The sequence below is a fragment of the Stigmatopora nigra genome, chromosome 22 (genome assembly GCF_051989575.1).
Source record: "Stigmatopora nigra isolate UIUO_SnigA chromosome 22, RoL_Snig_1.1, whole genome shotgun sequence".
Taxonomy (NCBI): domain Eukaryota; kingdom Metazoa; phylum Chordata; class Actinopteri; order Syngnathiformes; family Syngnathidae; genus Stigmatopora; species Stigmatopora nigra.
Genome location: NC_135529.1, coordinates 3,476,569 through 3,501,815, shown reverse-complemented (window position 1 = coordinate 3,501,815; position 25,247 = coordinate 3,476,569). Strand labels below are relative to the sequence as shown.

The 25,247-nt window shown below is 38.2% G+C and overlaps 1 protein-coding gene across 6 annotated transcripts in view; it reads right to left on the bottom strand.

Moving 5' to 3' along the window:
- The window catches only part of LOC144215971 (3',5'-cyclic-AMP phosphodiesterase 4D-like), a 119,542-nt gene that overhangs the window by 72,212 nt on the left and 22,083 nt on the right, over positions 1 to 25,247 (bottom strand). The window contains exon 1 of one of the 6 annotated variants that reach the window (XM_077745209.1): positions 19,152 to 19,373. The exons of the other annotated variants lie outside the window; for them this stretch is intronic. Coding sequence (XP_077601335.1) covers positions 19,152 to 19,243 — 92 coding nt within the window. The 5' untranslated portion in view covers positions 19,244 to 19,373. Of the gene's footprint in view, positions 1 to 19,151; positions 19,374 to 25,247 lie in introns of those variants that run through there. 6 annotated transcript variants of the gene reach the window in all.

Sequence of the window (25,247 nt, the reverse complement as noted above, 5' to 3'; positions counted from 1 at the left end):
GCGGGGAATTATATGAACTCAGAAAAATGCCATTTGGGCTTTTTTCTTCAGTTGTGCCAGGCAAGCAAACGAGTGCGTGATTCTGCTCAAGAATAGGACATCAAGCACAGGACCCAGGAGACATTTTAACACAGTTTAAAGAGAGGGACAGCATGTGGCAGAGACCCCGGTGATTTGATCATGCTGGGCAAAAAAAACATGCCCGAATGGGATCAGGACAAAAGAGGTTATGACTTTACTGTGTTTATGTTTATTTATAGGAAACATTGGCTTGGATGAAGGAATATATAACCCTACAGTGCACATCATATGGTTATCATTGCATATTTTATTCAGGAAAAGAGACTTCAGTGCTATCTTGGGCAGTAACCCTTCATTCATTCATTTTCTGTACCGCTTATCCTCACAAGGATTGTGGGGGGTGCTGGAGCCTATACCGGTTTATAGGGGACATACCGACTTGGTGATCAGCCAATCGCGGGGCACAAAGAGACGGACAGCCATTCACACTCGTACTTAGGGGCAATTTAGAGAGTTCAACCAGACTGATGTCGTTTTCGGAACTAACTAAATACAACCAAAGCTACATTGAACTTTTCTATTTTTTTCCCAGTTTGACGTAATGTTCTGAGCAGCGAGGACTGAGAAATGAGTAAAGCCATTATTGCGGCACGCATGTTTCACAGTTAATTAGCTTTGAATGCCAAGCAAAACAAACATTTTGGGTCGCGAAATGCACGGCCATCCAAGTGAAAAAGACAAAATCTATTACTCATGATTGTGTCAAACGACTGGTGAAAAGAGAATAGGTCCTACGGTTCAAGGCAATGAGAGGGTTTTCCCATTAATCGGAGGGTTGTGGAAAATTTCTCTGCCATCATCAGTTCTACTACAGCCAACAAAATTCTATTTATAATTACAGCCCCGAGACACGGTATTTAAGTCAACCCAAGGAAAGGTTTCTGCAGCACTGCACCTGTGCATCAACGGGCTTTTGCGATTTTAAACACAGCTGTCCAGCGTTACAAAGTGTGCTGAGCTTGCTCAGCAACTCCTCTGAGCCTCCCAATCATCCGCTCTCTACAACACCAACCCCGCAGTCAAACCAACCCCCCGCCCCCCCATTTCCTCATCTCCTTCCATATCTGTGCTCGGTAAATCCAGGTGCCAAAGAGGACGCTGTCCCTTTGAACCTATTGGAGGTCCTTTCTCTGAGCACAACTACCAGCACGTGACAATAACATGCACCATGGGCAATAGACATTGCTATGTTGACATAATCATAGCACTAGTAACATTAAATGGCAAATATTAGGAGACTGGGCTCTCAACACTATGCAAACATCAACAGTTATAAAACAGGCTCATTTATTATCAGTCCAGACTGGGTGGGTGCAATAATTCATAGATTCATGGTGTTTGAGGCCTGTTTATAATTTTTGATTAATGACATTTCATTTTTAAATCAGATTTCACCTTGACTTCTAAGTACAAATGCACTATATAGTCAAAATGATCAAATATTTAAACCATAATTGTTAAATCCAGTACAATGCAACAGTAAATAACATACTTTGTGAGCTGAAATGTAAAAGTAATTGTCATCTATCAAAACAATTGTTTTTGTCAGCCCTGCTTTATTTAATTCTGTACAATTGGATTACTTGGTACGTTATCTTTAACTTACTATTGCCCCACAAGATATAATTTAAGAAAAACGTCAAAGAAAACATGTTGAATTCTTCAAATAAGTGGACCAAGTTGCTCTGAGACTACCCTTGGCAACCCATGAAGTTGATCAGGGATGCCGTTTCACTCACCCCCTTTGATTGGCCACATCCCTTACCACTTAGCATGAAAGGCTCTCTACTCCATCTTTGGAGAATTGTGAGTGGTCACCCGCAGACTCACCAATAACCTCAAGCTATAGCCTAAGAGACTTTCTTTTCCAAAGTTTCTGAAGAAAAATCCAAACGAAAGTAGAAGGAGGCTGCAGGGAATTTAAATGTAGTTTACTGTATTTCAAGGAGCCAAGTCGGAAATTGAAAGTTTGCACGAGGAACAGTGCCAACTTTAGAGAGTTTTGAGGCCGTCTCAAATTTCCAATGCTTTTTCTGTGATTGGGACACCAGAGTGACTTCAAGATCTCCTCTGGTGAAAATCCATCAGGCGTTTTAGCATCCTTGTACCACTTCAAACGACAAGTGCACGTCTCCAAGGGCCCCCTCTTCCCATCATTCAGATCCACAGCGTATTACGACAACCATGTAGAATATATGTGCTTCAAAGTAGTCATGACTTATTCATGCGATTGACTTAGAAACACTTTAATGTGAGTTGCGCATTCGCGGGCATATCTATAATAAATGTCATTTCAGGATGAATGTTCCATAATGTTATTCTTCTGTGGCCCGAGGTGAAACCTAATCAAATTTTCCTGGATTGAATTAAATCAAATCATACTGAGCTTTTGGTGTCCTTATCCTTTTAATGGTGTTAGAATTGCATGTGCAACAATCATTTGTCTATCTGACAAGGAGAAGAATAGATGACTGGCAAATAACTTCAAACAAGAACCACCTACACAGAATAAGGGTAATTCATTCCAGGGTTGCTGCTTAGCTTTAAAACCTGTAACACGGCAACAGTTGTGGACATTTTCTATTCTATCTTGTCAAATGTACAATGTATAAGCCGCTTAATAAAAGGAGATCAATTAATCAGCAAGGGAGTTCATTTGTGTATAAAGAGAATATGCAGCGCTTGATATACGTAGGCGAGAGGAGGCAATTTTAAGTGAAAAGTAAAGCATAAAAATGATGCACCAGCAGACATTATCACCCTTGCAGGATGCTGCATTTCCTCCTTGCATGACTGACAGCGACCAGAATGTCCTTCCAGCTCTGACGTGTTTAAATCCAATTCATCTATTTCTAGCTACAGTATGTTGCACATTCAAAATGCTAAGTAGGTGTTTCTCTTCTTTTGTGGATATCATTGTACTTTTGGATTCTTTTGTTGTGGTGTTGGTCTTAAAAAAATAAATGAATATCACCAAATGAACCTGATCTTTTTCACCAGATACTGATCCTCTAAGAAGGACGCGATTGGTTCTCAGACATCTTTTTGGAGCTGTGTAAATTTCTTTTTTTTTTTCAATTTTTATGAATGTTTACATTTTCGTAGTAAAATAATAACTTAAATAAGGCGGCCCATTGGAGCATCAACCCTATAGTTATTATACTTTTCAACCCTGACTGGGTTCCGACTTTCCTGTGTGGAATTTCCATGTTAACCCCGCTCCTTAATGGGTTTTCTCTGGCTACTACGGTATCCAAAATTTGGCATGATAGGCCCATTGAACACTCAAAATCTCCCCTAGTTATGAGCATGAACGTGAATGGTTGAACGTCTAGCAGACTAAATACTTCGATTTTTATCTCCCAGAAAGCATGCTTTTTACTTGGGTTGCTGTGCACTGTTACTGCTCTCAAAATGGAAGTACACCTAGGGAATTTGCTCTGTGGCTCACTGGCTGATTATATACCCTACCTTTATGTTGTCACTTATGGATTTAACCTTCTCACTCCTTTACGAAAACACCCATCTGCCCCTTCTCCCTCGGGGCCTTGTTAATCGCAAGCACCTAGGTGGGATGCAAAAGCTCAAGCAACCATCCATCGTCCTTCCATCTGCTAATTTGAAGATCATTTGTAGTCTATGATGATGACAAGAGGACAAGACTTCCTGCAACTATTACCCAAGCATTCTGATGGTCAGTCATAAAGGAACCATTTAGCTAAAACCTAAGTGCTAAAGCCGTCATAACACAATTACTAACCACAATGAAGGCTCTTATAGAGGAACATCAGCACCACCGAATAAGCTTTCATCATTATTTAGCGGTTTCTCACTTGCCCAGCATGAGCTCATTTTCAATGTCCTTATTAGAATCACGGGTAACATTCATACATTCTCTGCAATTGACCAAATGATCATGTTTTGGGAATTTTGCAAGGAAACAAGTGTGGGTGACAATTCAAACTTAGACCTCATAAAAATGACACTGACCGACTGAGCATTCTGCAATTTGATGTCCCAAATGCTTTATAAAAAAATTATAACTAATGATTTCTTAAGAAATACCATTTCTTTATTGAATCCATAGATTTTGTGGAAACCAAAAATCACCTCATAATGCATTCTTTAAAAAATTGACGGAATCCAATGGATTGAAGTATTAAAGTATATTCAACAGTCACGTTGAAATGATAAAGTAAATATATGCACAAATTTTAAGAAACAGATACCAATGAGGACCTATGACATCACTTAAAGAAACAAAATACAATATGAACTAGACTTCAAGTAAAACCGGGATCACAAAATGCCACAGTGAATAGACGGTCACCTTTAAATCCATTGGAATAATTTGTCCCAAGTCTAATCTCTTTCAAATAATGGCCAATATAAATATTTTTTGTATGACTGTATTTTTATTTTGCCATGGTACCACATGGTATTATCTGTCAGAGTCGTACAAATACAAAAAAATCAATTTTAAGAAAATAGTATGCCGACTAAAATAATGCTGCAGGCTCTTCTACAGGGTGTCTGTCTTCTTTTTCAGTAGCGAGTGTCTTGAATTTATGACTGACTAAAGTGTTTCAAGGTTACAAAGCCTGATACATCATCACAAGGTACAAAAATCCTAACTCCTACCTAACTCCCTTGTTTACTCATCTGTCAATGTGATAGTGACCTTGGCATGAATAGATAAATGTGTGTATGTTTGTGTATATATATATATATATATATATATATATATATATGTATATATATATATATATATATATATATATATATATATATATATATATATATATATATATATATATATATATATATATATATATATATATATATATATATATATATATATATATATATATATATATATATATATATATATATATATATATATATATATATATATATATATATATATATATATATATTAAACAAAATGTTCAATTTTGGACCATTTTATCGAAACAGGACAATTTGTTTTTGTCTATCCTATCTAATGATGACTCAGTGTTGTAGCCAGTTTATTTCGGAGAGAAGAATCTACCATCATCTAGCATAAATATTTATCATCTAGCATAAATACTTAAACTGGCGCTCATCTTTACTCAGAGCCATTGGCAAGATTGTGCAGGTACACGGAAAATCCCTCAGGCATAGAGACGCTTGCGGCATGAGAAAACAGCAGTTATTATTTCCAGAAACGGATTCTATTTAATTTCTTTTTAAAGTCTCTTGGGTCAAAGGGACAAGGCTATTCTCACAGCAGAATCCAAGTTACAGGTGAGGTGCAGTATATCAACTCTCTCTCCTAGGATGCTGCAACAATCATCTTATTCTGTACCATTTCACATGGGAGTCACCTTGTGGAGAAAATAGAGGCAACACCGAGCAACGTGGCACCAGTGCCTTAGTATGTGTGTCTTATGACAAGGCTTGTCTTAATGACATATTTTAATGGTCAAAATTATCGCAATATCAGTGTAAAACAAAAAACAATTGAAACCGCTAATGTTGTGATAATATAACCTAATAAACAACCAATCAAAATCCAATAAACATTTACTATTATAACAGAAAAAGTATCTTCAAAATGAAATAAATGTATAGAATGAACAATAAGAATGAAATAAGAAACAACTCCAATTTTGGCTGTTGTAAACAAACCGGCAACTGTGTTCATCGTACAACCGAGCAGTGACATGGTGCCACTATAGAATGCATTGCACATAGCCTACCATGGAACAATGCCTGGCAATTAAAAATGCTCTTGATTTTCAGCACATAGCTCAAAATCCTTTTAGAACAAAATAGCGCGACTAGGTGAATTTGTGAAAAGCTAAGCTATTTTTCATGTTGAGTAAATATCAGCTCACTCTCACTAAATACCCTGCCCTTTAGGTAAATAATCCAATTTGTTTGCCGTGTCCGTAACAACCTCTGTCATCACGTAAATCATAGAGGCTAATTAGTCATTTGAATACGGAAAAGACTTAAGAGTAATTTCAGTAGCCTGTTCGATTGTAAATCACAGCCGATTGATGGGCTTTGACTGCACAGCTGCTTGTGTTGACAATATTTATCCACTACATCCCAGAGGAGGCCAAATCTATAAATTCAGCCCAGGGGTATCCTCAAAGTCAGATCAAAATAAATAGCAATGTATAACAAGGCAATGAAAGACATCCTAGGTCACACCATGAATGTAACTAACTGCCATTGAATGGGCCCATCCCTTCCCATTCTCACAACATTTTAACAATCCAGCAATGACTTAGTATGGTTTATATATAGAAATTAGTCTCCGAGTCCTTCAAAGGAGGAAGCTGCAAGGACACGTGTATACGTGTATACGTCTATGTGTGAATGTATATATAAATACACACACACAGCAGATCACAATTTTAGTCATCCCATGTAAGACAGAAGTAGGGCCTTGCAGCTTCATCCTTTAAAAAGGACCCTGAGAGACTAATTTAGGAAAGCCCCTAATTAATGTGCCACAAAAAAAAACGTAAGTGGCAACTCCAGGGGAGTCAAGGATGGTGGCAGATTTATGCTATTCAGGCCAGATGACACTGATGAATTCTCCAGAGTGCTTGCTGATTGTGAGAATGTTTACTAAAAGTGTTCTATTTTTATATTGCTGCATGGATTTTCATATGGTGTCTAAGCATAGTTTAAAGTGGTGAATATACAGAGTTAATGGGCATTTTGTTGAGAAATGAAAATTATTAAACTAATATGAATGACAAAAAAAAAAGGATACTTGGCTGATATGATTTTATGGGCACCCAAAAAAAGGCAATGCTGTCATTATGGAAATGATTTGACTCCTACTCTTTCTGCGTGTCTGACCTCAAAAGCATAAAATAATATTCAGCCCAGCCTGCAGTTCTTTTTTTGTTGATTTAAAGCTAGCTCCCTATCGATATACATACATATATAGATTTAGAGAGGTACATAGAGATAGAGTTGAAAGTTAGGATACTATAAATTAGCCAATGCCTCCATTGGATAGTTTAAAAATTAAAAATGGTTGTCAATTAATTTTTGGATCGATTGACCAAATTAAGTTTGCCATCCCCATCTACAAATGTCTACCAAAACCCAAGTTACAGTGCTGAGTGTAAGCAAGAATGTGACCAAAAATGGTTCTCTTTTTTAATAAAGTTCAGTTGGACTCCATCCAAACTGGTTTAATGTCCACCTTGTGCCATCTACCACACTCCACACTTAGTTCAGCTAATAGACAATTTGTGTCTCTCAGGGGGGGAAAGTTGTTTTGCTGAGCAGTTGGGTTTATATTGCACAATCCATAAACAATATCGAAGAATTGAGATCATTAGACGTTGACAAAATTTAAGGCAGAAAAAATGACAGAAGAAATGCAAAAGCCTAGAGTTCCCCGTATGCAGACCATGTAAAATATAATGGGGGAAAAAAGGTCGAGGTACAAGGTCACCCCCTTCTACAAAGCAAGTGGTACAGTTCAGTTAGAAAATGTATGCCAAGGACAAATAAGACAAAGAAACAATGCAGCGCTGTTGCCCTTTTGTTCCTCTGAGACAGCTCTTCCGATTGGAATGTACTGGCAAGTGCCACTTGACCCTGTGGCTATGATGTCATATTAATCATGAAGCTGACCGAGTTCATAAGCATAGCATGGTGAAAATACAACAAGATCAGTAATTTTTACATTGCACTAAAACACCTGCTGTGGTATAAGTCGACATAATAGAAATAAAAGATAACAAAATGCCTAAAAAGAAACAGAAAAGCTGCAATCCTGATAAATCTGGTAAAGTAATTAGTTTCAGAGCAGAAATTGCAACGTTTTTGGGCGTCTTTTTCAAATAATCTGCAACCCATTCATTTTTTTGAGTGAAACGGTAATCTAATCTTGAAATCATCAACGTTTTTGCTACATACAACACATTATTCTCACGAGAGACACCATTAATACTGGCAAATTGTAAAAATGTGTGTTTAGATTATTGATGATAGAAACAAGATTAACTGTTGTCTGTTGAACGGGAGATTAATCCCTTTATTTACAAAACAATGGGAAGAACAAAAGACAAGTCTTTTTGTAACAAGGTGCCACATGGGTATCCTCTATTGTTGTCCTTGGCCAACAATGTTGATTTCCCCTCTTGTCGCTTAATCTCGCTTCTCTGACGTCACACTATTTACTGTAGAAGGCTGAGCCATGCCATCCCGCCTACTCGCTTGTGGAAACAAAGTCAGATACTGTTTCAAACCCTTTCCATGAAAGCTGAACAGGACCTCTCCATAAAAAAAACAATTTAAAACTGTATATACAAGACCAGCACGAGTTAAATGACAAATCTCTCACAACTATGTGAAAACAACACTGCTAATTTATAAAAAAAAAAAAAGTGTCATCTCCTGTCAAATGAGTCCCCTCTAACACATTGGTATACGTGTGGTACATCCTGTAAGGTTCACTCTAGGTGCTTGGATGTCAAAGATATTCAGAATTGAACCACAAAAATAACAGCAATATGACAGCAGAGCATTACTATAGGATGACAAATACACATTAGACTAACATGAAATGTGTGTGGATGTACCTTACATACATATAGTGGCTGATGGAAGAAAGAACATGACAGAACCCCACCCCCCATTTTAACACAGTGTTCACACTGTTCTCGTGTGATATTTCCACCTACAAACATCAGTCATCAGTGAACAAGCCGCCGCTTCTGTATTTAGACAGGAATGTGGTCGATTTGACTTTGGATATTCCGTAATTTCTCTAGCATTGTTTTGTTTTTGTTGCTCAAAATATTTTGGCACAAATAACATATTTTATATATACACACGAGGAGAGAAAATACCAATACTGCAACTCACTAAGTAAATGCAAATTCCAGTAGCTGGTCTGACAAGAAAATTATGAATTATTGTATGAATAAATTCACAGTAGAAACACATTCAACACAAATTTGTGCGAATAGCATCAAGCTCGAAATTTAGTCAATGGGAAACATTAGATTTGCAGTCCAGCATATACGATAAAGCGTTAGTCTGATGTATTTTTTACAAAAGTCTTGATAAGAAGAAAATATGCCTTTAGTCAATGCATTTAATTACAGTATTCCACAAAAACAAAGTCACATTCAAGCAGTATTCCGTAGTACCAAATTTAAAAAGAAAATCCATACCCTACATAACATAAACCAAAACAAAAATGAGGGAAGATTAGAACCCGCAAAAAAAAGCAATGATTCAATGTCATGGACAGTCCTGCAGTCTCATTAAAAAGTGACTCAAGGGAAATATGCTAGTGGGCATACCTCACTCACAATACTAGACAAGCTTTATAACGTATGTATTGTGCATCTTGCAACTTTAGAGACATTCTTTGTTATTAGATTTGAAATACAGCAATAGTTTCACAGTTCTTGAAAGATGTGGTTTAGTCAATTATGAAAATCTGTATTCTTGATCAAAATGTGTTGGCAGCTTCTGTCAGCAGGTTGGGAATCTAATTTCTACACAATCCACTGCTCAGGACAAATTGAGACGAGGTGAATGCCAAAAATATGTCGGTTTCTGGGGCAACATCTGGGTGCATCCACTCATTAAGAAAAGGAGGGTTAAAAAGTCTCGGACGGAATTTGGTGAAACAAGGGTAATTGGTTTTCCTGAAAGCTTAGACAACATAACATGGTACGGCACGCAGTTAAAAGAATGACAATTCACACATACAGCTTCCCAGTAGTGGGTATTTACGAGTAAATGCTCTTCCTCACAAAGCTGTCTGTCTATCATAACCAGAACCTGTTCACTTGATTTTTTTTTTTTTGGGAGATACCGAAGTTGATGAATAGCAGTTGCTAGAACGAGATGAGAGGGAAGAAGGCAGAAAATAACACTCTTTACAAACTTCAGTTACAGATGATTGGTTTCTAAAGAGGGAAGTTTATCTGGAGTGTTCAAGTGAGTTTACGTTGACGTGAATTCTCAGTGAAACAATGCAATTTCTCTTTGATTTTATGCAAATACATTTTTTCCTTTTTTTCCCAGCCTTTGCCTCTAATAAAATTTTAAATTAGTTCTTATCACGACACCGAACAACTTTTTTTCAAAGGATTGTTTCCAATTTGACCTCCTAATTATGTTGCTGGATGAAAACAAAAAAAAATATTCCCATCGTCTTGGCATCTATCCGAATAATTTCGCAACATACCTCTTTCCTGGCCAATGCCTGCTATCCTCGAAGCATCCTCATGAGACCTTAACACTAATGAAATCAGTGCACCCGTCTAACTAATGTAGCCATGGTAACTATTTCCCAAATGATCACTGTGCCCTTCTGTGAATGCATTCCGGGAAAATACAAACCGATTATGATTCAACCCAAACAGGACACATCTATTTCATAATTATTTGATCTAATTCAATATACAAAAGGACATCATGCAAACGAGTACAGTCAAGCGAATGGACTCCACGAGCACGGGCACACCTAACTGTGTTGGACACATCTGCTGTGGCGCTCTGCTTCCAAAGGGTCCGGCGGCGGCAATACTACTCCGACCAAAATTCCAGGCTTGCTCCAGTTGGCCTTGGCTTGTTGCCAGCCGCCTGGAGTTTAGCTCAGCTGTTAGTTTGCTCAAATTGTGACTACTGAGCTAACACTTCAACACAAATCAGCACATGCACACAAACAGACGAGAGGAGGCAAAGTTAAGTGACAAATAAAGTATAAAAAGTAAATGATGGCAGTTTTACGCCTTTTCCCAAATGTGCTTGCGTATGAGTAAAGCACATTCTTGTAACACTTGATTAGTTATTGATTTGTAGCCCTTAAAAGTTTTAAACAGAAATAAATACACTCATTTTTCTAAATCCAAAAGAGCAAATTAACACTGGACCTATATCTTCCACATCTCACAACTTGCTCTTGCTGCAAATATTGCATTCTAATGGGACCCATCCAAACCAATTCTCCATTCTTGCCTGTGGGTCTGCAGAAAAACAATAAACCAGTATACACTAAACCTTTCAATTTTGGAACTGCTTGGCCCCTGGCGAATTTGATATGTAATACCACTCAGATATAAAACTAATTCAAAAACTGAAATACTGACCCTGACATGGCCCGGAACAGCCAAGGACCTTTGTTGCATGTCATTGTCAGTCTGTCTTTCCCTTGATACACAATCATCTATTTCCTTTTAAATTTAGCTTGAAGCCATCAAAACACACAGACATTCTCTGTATAAAACATAAGCACCACCAAGGCAAGCGATTATAAAAAGGCTTATAATTAGAAGCCCTGATCCCATCCACTCTACAGAAAACTTTATTTTCACAGGAATGCTCACAATTTATTTATATACTTGATTGATATTTTTTAATAATATGAATATTCTAGGGCTGCACAGTAAAAGAGAGGTTAGATTGTCCAGGTTGCAGGTCTGGGATCGAAGTTTCAATCTTTGGTGGTTTTCGCCCATTCTCAGTGTAGTTTGCATGTTCTCTCCATGCCTGCATGGGTTTTCTCTGGGTACTAAGGTATCCTCCCAAATTCCAAAAACATGCTGGCAACCAATATTTCTCTGGCCTAGACGTAAACTAAGGGAAATTTAGTTCAATGTCCATTGCTGTCCAAAATCTTGATTAGGTGTTTTCAAGTTTGGAAAACATGCATTTAATCATGACCGGGAGCAAGACAAACCTTGCAACTAAAAGAGAATACAGATAAGGCAGTAGAGGAAAAACATACTGTTTCAATAAGATATACTATATATTTTTTTATTGCCTTGAGACCAAGACCTTTTCATTTTTTAGCTTCAGCATAGTGCTCACAAATCCATACCCATGTGTGTTTCAGCACAGAGCAGTTGGGAATAATAATAATGCATGAAAAAGATAAGGTGAAAGGAATCATAAATGTGCTGAGGGATACAGTATACCAATGAAGGTATGTTGAACCATAGCATGATTGACAGCTCTTTTGACATGCTCCCTTGTGGTTTTGCAGAAGAGAAAATCTTGTTCATGTTCTACAAGAGCTGTGTAACCACTCCTAACAGGAAAAAGGAAAAGATGCTGAAACACAACTCCAGTGAACCAGATAAACCCATGGGCTTTTGTCTAAGACACTCCACGTACCTTTACAAATGCGACGTGCAGTTTACAGTTGTTTTTTTTTTTCCGACTATAAGTGACATCTGAGTAAAAGTCTCAGTATCTAAAGAATGTACAAAGAAATGGAGAAAGAAAATCCTCACACGGATTACAGCGGTGCTGGAGACTATCCAGGTAAACAATAGGTCGTAGGCAGGGTATACCATGTATTGTTTGCCGACCAATCACAGGGCACAATAAGAACAAGCTGAAAAATCCTATTTTAATGTATTAAAAGATTAAAAATCACAAGCCTTTTTGTTGCACACCTTTAATTATGAACTGTTTTGGCCATAATAATGAATTGGACTGCAAAAGATAAATTAACTTTAATTTGTCCAATTTTCAATCAGTGCTGAAACTAAATTAATTTATTTAATGTCAGTTAAAAAAAAGTCCAAATTTTGTCCAATGACACTACAATTGTCCCAAAAATGTAATTAGTGAGTAAATGCCTCTACAACATGCCCTGCAAATGGCCAACACTGGCGCATAGGAAAAACACTCCGTAATGATCTATGTTGCCGCATTGAATGCAGTTAGCCCACATTGCAGAAAAATCCCACTTTATCAAGACAAGCATTCTTAAGGGGTCCCGTCTCGAAGCAGCAGTACTGTGCTTCCATGAATTTAAAAGGTCTATCAAATTCCACAACCTTGTTGACAGTTGAAGAATTTACTTGACCAAACTCCAGAGATAATGATCTTTGAGAAGGATCTCTATATTTACCTTCGAGAGCTCTGAGTCACAGTAAATAAAAGCCCTGCACTACATGGATAATAGAAGAGATGCAATAATAAAAAGGCTTAATTTCCTATGATTGTTAGGATGTGTGCAGCGATTAGATACATAAAGAGTTTCGAACATTTTCCTAGGATAATAAAGCAAATGTAAAAATGTGTTCAAACGTGACTCAAGTTTGCTTGAAACAAAATACGTAGAAGCTAAATTTGCAATTCTTATATTTAACTCATAAAATAAAATTCAGCTCACAAAAAGAGCACCTGTTTTCCCTTCTCTTACATGAGCAAATTGTCACTATTTCCCCATCCACCTGTTCCATTTGGAAAAAAAGTACTCTAATTATAAAACACAGTAAGCTTGCTTACATATTGGCATTGCTGAATAATTTACTGACAATTTAATCTCAACAACCTTCTACCAAACATCGCACCACACAGGCACAATCACCCAAGATGATTGAAGTGCTTCAAGAAATGAGAGGGGGGGAAACAGTAAACAATTGGAAAAACATGTTCCATTCTGTTCATAGAAAGGGAACATCAAGAACAACAACAAAAATACTATCTATAGTACTTCGCTGCCATGAACTGTCGCAGCATTCTTTCACGTCTTTAATTAAAATGCAACGAGTATTATCAACTTTGCTAGCTACTGTACATTTTCCTTTCAAATTTGAAAAGATGTGAAAATAGCATATGGCTCAAGAATGAACTGGGATCCCAGCTGACCTCAAATTCACCTTCCTTTATAAGCAGCATGACATGAATGAACAACATTAATTAGGATTTATATTTAAAAATTCCGCCTATTAACAAATAAAAAAAAATATATATATATATACTATCATCATCTATTCAATCATTTTAAAGCATGTGCCCTGCTGCCCTGGTTATAGAAAAGCTATCCAAGTAGTAGTTACTAGGCTACAATAACAAGAAAAATAATAGAAAAAAAGCCCTGACCATTTCTGAATTTGATTGTTATTTTTTGGAATTACTAATTATTTTTTAAAACTCAGTTTTTCTATATGATTTATTTTAGTTTTTCATATTTTTTCCCTGACAGTGGCCATTAATGGGAAAAAAATAATAAAAACAAGCAAACAAGTGAGCATCACTTAGCGTTACGTTCTACGAATTCTAGACCCTGAAAGACACGTGCTGACGTGGTTCAGGGATTTTTTTTTTAATTTAAGTAAAAGCAATATGCTTCCATACTAGGCAGCCTCCTGATGTGTTTTGCCAGGCAATTAAAGGATCACAAAAACATGAAATTTAAGACCAATGAACCACTACAGCAACTGTGACTGAAAAAAAAAAAAGAACGGATCCAATGATCGGTGTGGAGTCAATTGTACAATAAAATAAATGTTCATGTAGTTTTTGTAGGTGTGAGGGTGCTGGAACTTATAGTGGTGACTATGGACAGGATGTGGGGTAAATCCTAGACTGTAGACAGCCTACCATGCATGATTTTTGGGAAGTGGACACATGCACAAGGGACAAATGCAAAATTCATACGAACGGCTTACTTGAACCATTGACCTTAAACTTGTGATGTGGTTGTGCAACGTAGTCGCCTACCTTGCCATTATATGTTTCAATTCCCATTTGTTTCTAATGCAATTAATTCAATGCTTCTCTTTAAAAGGAGCTTCTCATGTGTCGTCAGCAAATGAACAGTGCTGTTGAGGAAAGCTTCTGATTATTTCCACCGGCATGTAGTCACTGCCTGTGCTTGTGCATAATGTTAACGTTGATTATTTGACTCTAATGCTGAATGCTCAGTGACCTTTTGCAGAGTTCTCATTGAAGGGGTAGAGGCTTTACTCCACATCTGACTGATTCAAAATGCTTCAGTGGAAAGCCTAAATGTGTCTACTTTTATAACCTCATTATTTTGGAACCTTGTTGAAAGAGAAATAAAAAGCAAAGGATGGGATAAATATCTAAGCTTCTGAAAATGAATCATAAAATAGCAAATCTGATCATTATCTGGCTTTAATGTTCATTTTAAAAAGTCACAAATGATCGCCAGTTGAATATGACAGGTATGAGATTTGATGCTGGTCTCCTTACATGGAATGTTTGGTAACATTTCTATTATCACATTACCTGCATCCCTTTTATGACGCTATGACTGCAAGTCATGCAAGACTGCAAGGAAAGGTTATGACGGTTATGCAAAATTTCTCAAAAACATGCTTTGAGTTCAGTAGGATCATCAGAAGCTCGTGCCCCATATCGACTCAAACATTTTAGTAGTGGCATGCGGACTACATTAAGAAAAGGAAAACAATGCTGACTAAATACATTATGGAACTCGAGGTAAAGGCGAGGCTTGTAATCTATGCTTGTTGCCCAGAAGACCAACAGGACAAATCTAAATAAAGGTATCTTAAGGGTGTCTGAAAACCAGCAGATTTTTGAAGGGGTTTTATTCTTTACTTTTTTATGTATGTAGGATTCAGGATAATAATTAACTGTAATTAGCATGAGTTATTTAATGTCTGGCCACCTTATATTAATGAAAGACTGGTCGCCAGTCAGCTGTAGGGCAAGCAAACAGACAAACGACCATACACACTCAAGAATTATACCACAACCAGTGGGAATCGAGTCGGCAACTTCCCGGACTGAAGACAGGCAAGTGAACCTCTTTACTGTCAGGCGGTTACTGATTTAATTTCCTCATTTCCTTTCCACCAAGTCACTAATATTTCTTATTAAACTGTACATTTAGAATTAAACTCTGGATTTTCCTTTTGACAGAAATGTCCACCATTACAGAAAGTCCCCCTGCCATATCTCTGCAACAGGATACAAACTGGACAAATGCCATGTCGTCATGGGAGTATGCTCTAGATTCTCGCTGAGGTCTCACAGAAGCCTGGGGGGGTTGGGGGGCATCTAAGCCCAGCCTTCACTGTGACACATTTGGGTGATGTGCTATACCTGGAGGGGGGCTACCGGACTTTGCACTGCACCAGCCACTCAGGGACACACCAAAAAAAACATAGACTCTATGGGGAAAAGGGCCGCTGTCTAACCGCATATACGCAATAATGGTACAGTGCAAAAGCCAGTAGCGAAGCCGGCTGTTCCTTTCCTTTCCTTCTTCTTCGGGGACAGTGCCAGTGTAGTTGTTTATATCTGTCTGCTTTAATCAGGAGATGCATCAGTGTTATTCGACTTGAAGCAACTTGATCGCCAAGGTTTTCATGTGAAGAAATGAGGCATGCCATCGCCTCACTTATTGAGGTTGTTCCAAAGTATGGCACACATAAACAACATCAGCAACACAGGGCCAAAAGCTTCATATTCCTTTTTCTTGACCCTCTTTTACTTAGTTAATTGAATGTCAAGGTAGGATGACAATAAGTGGCCTTTAAACAATACAAAGTAGAACACAAAATCAGCACTTGAAGTATAATCTTTCCAAAAAACCCACATGGGAACAACAATGTTCTGCATTTTCATTTTTATACATGGCTGTCGAGTGATGTAATTCCAAGTCCCTCGTAATGTTTGCAATTTTCTTCACATTTAGAAATATAGATTTACTGTTATAGAGCAGGAAATAAGTTGCCATTTAACTGTCATCCTACGACGCAAATATTGTTTTCTGTCGGGAACTCAAAATGCTCACTAGCGAGCAAAATGCATTCACTTTAGAATTGGTCGCTGTAGTTTAGTGACACAATCAAAAGGCAGAGCATGGTAAATTTTATATGCTACTGTGCATGCCAAGACTGCTTCTAGTACGTGCCCAGGAGCGCCAATCACTAGCTTGGGTGCTCTTCATTCTCTCTTTGTTTACATTAGCACTTATCTTTCTTTCAAAAACATTCAATACGGAGTTTGCTGCGTTTAATATACAGTGTGAAAAGGAGATCAGGAGGTCACAGTATGCAGACATAGTGCTACAACACATTACTGAGAAATCTGACCCTGAACAATACGGCATGGAATCGACAAGACAGTTATCTTTGAATACAAAAACAATAACAGCTCAGGTTCCAACAAAAAGATGAATTTTCTAAATATTAACTGCGAATTGGGATTAGTGGACTAGAAAAAACAATAATAGCACAATGGTGAACATATTCTGACGAAAAAACAAGGTTACACTCTAATGTCACACTAAGATTGACATAAAAATGTGTCACCCAAAGCAAATGCAACATATGTAAAAGCATGAAGCCATACTATCCAATACACTAGGAAATGAAAAGCCAGCCGATGACCAACTGCAAATTCAAAGCGTGCTGGCACAAATTGAATTTGTTCTGGTATGTCGCCATTCCTTGCAATGCACAGTCCGGTATATCCATATAACATATCGCTATAACGTCATTAGTCTGTGGTGTAAAATGCAATTTGCTTAGGGCCGTTAACTCCTCAAGTGCTGCTCTCTTTTTATATCGGGTCAAGTAATGCAGTATACGGCAAATATGTCAAAAGAAATTTACATTGGTGTTACCTTCCTTTTTCTTTCAAAATGACATGGGTGTATTAGTACAGCAATTTGCTTGCCTGGCTGCATATTTTCTGCCTGTTCTCTTATCTCACGTTCCATCCCTGCCTGTCTACGGCTTCTCCTGCGTGTGACTGTTCTGCCACTAAAAGACAGGAACTATTCTTCTCAGCAAAGCAGACACACCAACATCCTGTAAGTAGCGGACCAAGCTTGCATGCTCGATTTTTATCACATCAATATATGAAAAACAGGGGGGAAAAGGTGAGGAGATTACGTCAAGTGGTTGGACATCAAACCTGCATCTCTAACAGTCACTTTAGACAAGGGAGCTGAAGTGACCTTCTCAGATTGCATCCTCAGATTGCCCCCCCCCCTTTCAGTCAGGCGCACTGTCCTCTGAACGCGTGCGTAATTAGAGCACTTCCCGCACACACCAGAGACATTTTTGTGCCTTTCTGCCGTTTTGTGTGTATATATATATGTGTGTGTGTGTGTGTGGAGGAAGTGCTTCATTAAAATGTTGCTGTCATCCCCTTTGAGTGTCCAAATAAAATGCTCAGAAGGGAAAGAGGGGGGGGGGGGGGGGACTGGTCACATTAGTATACATCTGGGGCGACAAACATAGAACTCTGCAAGCCATAACAAATATGTAAAACAGTGTACATAATGTAATTATGAATGGCCCAGTCATTTTTAAAAGTACCCTTTAAAGTCACTCGGAGATCATGCTTTTATCGGACAAAAGGAAGCCAGAATTCCAGTAGAAAAAGAACTGGGCCAACTGCTAGAACACTGTCCTGCCCTAATTATAGGGAAAAAAATGCTCTTTTTGGTCTTCAGTTCAATTTGTTTTTAGTGAGGGGGAGTGGTTCACTCACCTGACCTCTATTAAGAGTCAAATGCCAATAAATGGCAGTTTTATTGTGAGTGTGAATAGTTGTTCGTTTCATTATGTGCCCTGCAATTGCTGGTACAGGTACAAATCAGGGGGCTATTTGGATTTCACCCCAAATCTTGGGGCAGGAACAGGACTACAGAAATATTGATGAATGTTTGGTTGGCCAGATTAAATGCTATTCAGGTTAATGCACACATGGTCATGAGCTGTACATTTAATGAGCATAACTGTCAAGTAAAAGCCTTGTGTCACACACTAGTAAAATGGATCTAACCAAGTCCTCGTTAATCCTTCTGGATCAGTGTATAATATGGCTGCTGATTTGCACATATTTATATTCCCGTGACCTGCCTGTGGGGCGACACCTCAGCTGTCATTTGCACTTGAACGCCTCACTACCTTGTGTCACAAAGCTTCATCATTTTAATATCATCTCTTGCTTTCTAATGTCCTTCAAACTTATCATTTTCAATAAAACATCAAAAGTTGCAATCATTTCTGGCAGATCGACGCTATAATTGTTCCTTTATAAAAAATAAAAAACGATTCCCATTAGGACAAAGTGGTGTAAAACACGGCTGAGCATTTAAACGAGAAAAAACACCAAAAAACAAAGCAGTAGTAAATCGAACCGGTCCAAAGTTGTGCAAAAGAAGAACCGGAGCTTAAAGATGGGTTGACAGACGCGCACGACGCCCATCGCAAAGCAATTTGCCGTCGCCAGCGTTGTTTTTTCTACCCTCGTTCAAAAAAAAAGAGCGTTTCGAAGCTTACCGTCGAAGACCTTGAAACGATGACGGCCAAGACATGCGCGATTTCTTCAATCCAGGTCGGTGTCCCGTGTCCACGGCGTACGTCCGATCCATGTTGAGAGGGCTGAGATACCGCTCGGTGTCGGAGAAGCCTCGCTGTCTGACGCGCTGGTGGCTCTTGCGCACTAGTAGAGCGTGGTGAAGCGGCGAGAGCGCACCCTGGTTCTGCTGCCTCCACAAATGTTTGGGCGCCTTTGCACCCGCGCTGGTTCCGGTTCCGACACTGTCGCTGGGCACGGCCGGCTGCGACCCAACTTTACCAGGATCCATGATGTTGTCCCCCACCTTATAACCTTCTTTTTTCTTTTAACCTCTACTATATAAAGTACATTCAGATGCTCATTTGTGGACAGATCCGTAGTGTAGGCAAACTTTAAAGCTTGCTCAAGTCCATAAACTTCTCCATTCAGTCAAAGTAGTACAACATTACTTGTCCAAAGTTGCATGTTTTTCCCCCAAGTGTCACTGAAGTTTACATTCGCACCTGGGTAAAGAGTGTCACGTGTTAAATCCCGGGCTAATCCTGCAGGTGTGCAATTTTGGATAAGCAAAACAAGGAAAACGTCAGCTACACCTCCTTTCTTCACCTCCCATTGTACTCCTGTGCAACATTCACAGTCCTGCGGCAAATATAGGGAAGCACACTAGATCGTGCATTAAACATGAGAGAACCACCCAAAGCACCTCCCCTGCAAGAGGGAGATGGATCAAGGAAGCTTTGGCCAGACGGCCAAATCATTTAACTACCGATCAATTGAAAATCAATGCAGTCAGATTAAGATTTAAAAACGTAGAACTTTGGATTGCATCCAGATTGCAATGGAGAAGAAAAAAAGTAGCAATTTATGGGTGGATCGCATAGTGTTGAAAAATGTGAAACACCGGTGGATCTCAATTTTAATGACTATAGTAAGTATTGGTAAGTCTTTTCCAATTGAATATTTACTTAATACCATATAAACGTGGTGTCCACATACATGGAAATCATATTTTTGGTCGGGTAGGACACAATATCAACATTTGGTGGACAAATGTGGCTTACAGACTAACAGAACTAACTGTGATGTCATGTTAAATCTTCCTTTGAGGGCGCTCGCTAAATTGACCTTTTTTTGGTGATTCATACAGCAAACGTCATGGTTTCATCAGCACGACTTTTTTTCACACAAATTTAGTCAATACTATAGCTTCTGCACTGAAGATGTCAAAAATATACTTCGGTTTAGTCATCAACCCTCAACTGAAGCACTTGATATCACGGGGAAAAATATTGGAAAGCACAATATTTTCTATCCATTCATTCTTTCTTTGATTTATTTGAAATGCTTATCTGCAAAAGCCTGGTGCTGGAGCCGATCCCAACTAACTACAGGCACCAGGCAGGGGACACCATGAATTGATGGTCAGTCAGTCGCAGGCAAGAAGCAAAATAGAGCTCATCATTTGATATAAAATGAATTAGGCGTCATATTCAAAATTTAACGGCAGGTGCTATTTGTTGGGTTTTGGTTTCCCTAATTTTGGGGGAATCCTGGAAATAGCCGGAAAAAAATGATCTATCATAGCAATATATGAAACAATAACATTGGGTTTGACCAAATTAAACTATGGGATACTGTAACAAGACATCCAAACAAGAATAAAGTCATATTTTTCCAAGGGGTCTAATTCCAATTTTATGCCATTGTTATTTATTTCATTTGATTTGACTGTTAACATTTTTTAAAAGCCAAAGAAGCAGATTTCAAATCGATTACAGCGTGGCATAAAACTGCACCTTACTATGGAAGTACCTGCCCATTTTAGAGCCTCCTACATAAACTCACCAACAGTCACGTAATAACTTCACTTAAAAGTTGCCCAAGAACAAACCCATTTGCCAAAGGCTAAACAGTGCAAAGAGTTTAAATTAAAACATTAAATATTAAAATTCGATCCAGTCAGCTACATATCAATGAGAGTCCGGCTGTTTGGAATTGCAATTGAGAATGACTGACTAAGATAGCTTGAAAAGAGGACATTCCGCTCATTTTCTATACATATTGTCTTCCAAACTTGATAAAATGAAATTAAAAGTTAGAAAAAAATAATAGAAGGTCACCTTGAAGAACTAAATTCAGACAAAACATTTAATCGGCTTTTAAAAAAAACGTAAAGTCCTATTTGAAGGTGTATGAGCATGAATAGTAGAAGCTTTTTCCCTTGTCAAACCAGTATTTGTATCACAACGGAACCATAGTATCTCCTATTCCTTTTTATAAAGATAGTAAGAAAAAAAAATCTTCTTACGTACGTTGTGTTGGATAAAGATAAAGTGTGTGTGTGTGTGTGTGTGTGTGTGTGTGTGTGTGTGTGTGTGTGTGTGTGTGTGTGTGTGTGTGTGTGTGTGTGTGGTGGTTAGAGACTGTAGCTCAAGTGCAATACCATTCAGATTTCCATTTTCTACAGTGTCCTTGTTATCATTAGGGTCTTGGTGAAATGAAGCCCCTCCCAACTAACTTTAAAGGAGAGACTGGGTACACACCCTGCACTGGTGGCCAATCCATCACAAGGCATCACAACAAGCTGTGCCACCGATAATATCAGACTGTAAAAAAAATAAATCCACCCAGTTCATCAAAGATACCCTGAAGCTTGCCACTATTTCCTGAGCAATATATATACACGCATTTGGGTTGCCAGGTGCATGTGTTTATCTTGCACATAACTCTTGAGGCGTACGGCCATTTATCTAGAAACTAATAGTGCGGGAAATGCAATCTCCACTCTTAACAAGTGTAATTTTCCTCCCAAACAAGGTGACGGAAAACTATGGCGGCAGGTTAAGTGTGATGACACACAGTTCACAAAGCAAGCAGCAACAGCGTGGTTTTGCTGAGCTGAGGTATGTGTGTGCTCTTGTACACTATCCACACACATTTCCTATCATTTAAGTTAGTATTCAAGTTTAAACAAGGTCCTTGGCGAGAAAGTGTCCTGGCATAACCTTCAAACAAAACAACAGATGGCCGACTTATTTTTAACACACCTGGCATGCAGTACTCTCAGTTTATATTTTTGATGGAGTCATTTGATGATAGATTATTAATTATAATTAATTCTCTAAGCACTATTTAAATTATACCTCAATTAGATATTAATGTGCTTACAAGTTGAATGTAATGCTTTTATTGTCATTATACTAGTATAATGAGATTTAAAGCTTCCTCCATGTAAGTGCACAAAAAATAAAGAGTCACACAAATAAATAATTAATAAATACAAAATTAATCATGCGTATCTGTACTGACAATCATAGTAATGAGGATTGTAAAGTAGCAACTGCCCAGTTTGGGACCAATGCTAACAGGCTTTTTCAGCAAACATTGATTGAATGAAAATTAATGTTTTACATACTGCAGAACTGTGACTAAAAAGAATGGATTTTTTTGAGGCCCTCGCAACTCCAGACTTTCTAAAAAAAAATAGATATTTACCACAGCAATCCATAATAATTACAAAAGCCAGGCTGCGTGTTAGTGTGCAGTTCCCAGCCTATGACAAAACCGGTTTTGTTTTTTCTTGAACATTGATTACAATTAGTTAAAGAATGGCACCATCATTACTATATGGACTATTTTCTACCGCAACCACTTGATATAAAATGTCTGCAGCGTCGCGTGAACATCTGGTGATTTGAGTTTTGATACTCTGTGTTGCTTCTCCAGTATGTTGTTTGAAAACAATTATACAAACAGTTTATTATTATCACAATGTTTAGCAGAAACTTCACCCTTGCCCGTAAACATTTGCACGTGCCTTCAGAAGCTCAGATGTAAATTTCACAGAACCAATGCTTTCAATCAAGAGGCAGTAATGAAAACCTAGAGTGGCACTCTAGGCACACACACATATTTGCTTTTTTCATTAATTCCTCAGACTGTTTTCGGAATGCATGTATCATTGCAGATACACCCAAATGTTGACGCTGGTATTATCACAGCTTGGGACGTCTGTAAAGCTCTCCACATTACATATTGAATTATGAATGAGTCAAGCCTGAAGCAAAGAAAAGATGCATGGCCTTTGTTAACATTCCCTGCATAACCCATTTTCTCGCCACTGTCAAATTTTATATTCATGTATTTGATGCAAAATAAATAACACAGTATAAAAGCTGTCACACTTGCTGGACTGCTTAATAAATAGGCTTTATCCAGAAATGCCAAACGCCACATTTTATGTCACAACACAATATGTAGTATCTATTAAACCTTTCAACAGCAGCCAACTCTGATAATAATAAAACAACTTTTTTTAGTTATTTATCAATCAAAAATCATAACAAAGAAATGGCTGTATTCCAAAATGTAAAAACACACATATTTGTTATCAGGCGGCCCAGCAACTAGGGTGGTTAGCACGACGGCCTCACAGCTCTGTGGTTCTGGGTTCAAACCTAGGTCTGTCCACCTGTGTGGAGTTTGCATGTTTTCCCTGGACCTGTGTGGGCTTTCTCCGGGTACTCCAGTTTCCTCCCACATTACAAAAACATGCATGGTAGGCTGGCTGAACACTCTAAATTGCCCCTCGGTATGAGTGTGAGTGTGAATGGTTGTCCATCTAATAGTGTCCATAGTTGGCTGGGATTGGCTCCTTCATCCAGAGAGTTTTGACCCCTTAGCAGTTGACTTTGAATAGAGCACCTTATTACTTTGAATTGCATTAATATTGGTCTTAGAAAAATATAGCTCAAATCTGTCTGTTGTGGAATATTCCCATCAATGCAAGCTGTTACACTCTGAGGGCATCAGAAAACCTGCTCTGGTTGCCGTAGAAGATGTTTTACCATCGCCTTCCACCCAAATCACTGTTGGCTCTGTTTTAATTCATTTATATAACTTTTTTTCCTATCCTAAGAGAGTGAGTTGAAGATTAATAATTGACTTAACATAAACAGCAAAGTCAATATCCCCTAATGTATTCGAGTAAAGTGAAGTTTTTTTGCAACAGTTCAATGAAGAAGAAATACTGGTCTGCTTTTATCAGTGACTATAGAAATTAGAGGGCCATTTGGAAAGATGGATCACGACTTGGTTGGCAAGCACTTCTACCTTGTGACCTTAAAGTGACTTTGCGCCTGGAGAATCTATGTAACTGTATATAATATATATATTGTTTGTTAGGGAATTTTAAACATTTTCAGATTCAATTACAGAACCAAAATGACCATGACACCCCTGCCCTTGTGGAAACTGGAGTTCCCTTTTGCTGTCCACATCAGCAAATTCATGAAATGTTTGTCCTAAACGTGTGTCAGCAAAAAATTGTTCAGAAAACCAGTCCAAAATTAGCACCAAAGCAAGAAGAAGATTTTTGTACTGCACATTATGTCCATATACAATAATTAAGTGCCAATATTTACAATATTTAACTGGCCCTTGAGAATAGATGGTACTGCATCGAAAGAAAAATTTGATGATGACCACAGGAACATAAATGTTGCTCTGACTCAGCACAATATGTCAACACTCGTTAAAGTTTATATTGTTGCCGTACGGCCGTAAATTCAGTTTTATAGTTGCACGGTTGTGAGGCTCCCGCACCCCTTCAACCCTGAGGGTTTACGTCGCCTACAGTCCTTATAATGCTAAGATAGGCTCCAGCACCCTCACGGCCTTGGTGAGGATATTCAGAACAGACGATGAATAAATGAATGAATTCATATATAGTCATAGGGTCATTCAAATACTATTTCCAGTATAATTCTCTTATTATTTCCTATGGGAAACACCAAGTCTAGTTCAACACAAATGTGATGTCCACCCGCATTTTGGAACACACAAGATGAACTCCATTTATTCCTTTAGCTGTTTGTCCACCTATTCATCCATCTGCTCAACCAGTCATCAAGCTATCCATCTCCTGTTACCATCTATCCACAAAGCCTTCTTTTTATTCTATTTTTATCTCCCAATCCATCATAGTTATCCATGGTTTCATCTGACCATTTATCCATCATGACTTTGACTCCGTTTCAAGCCATCCATTACACCTATACACTCATCAAACTACTATC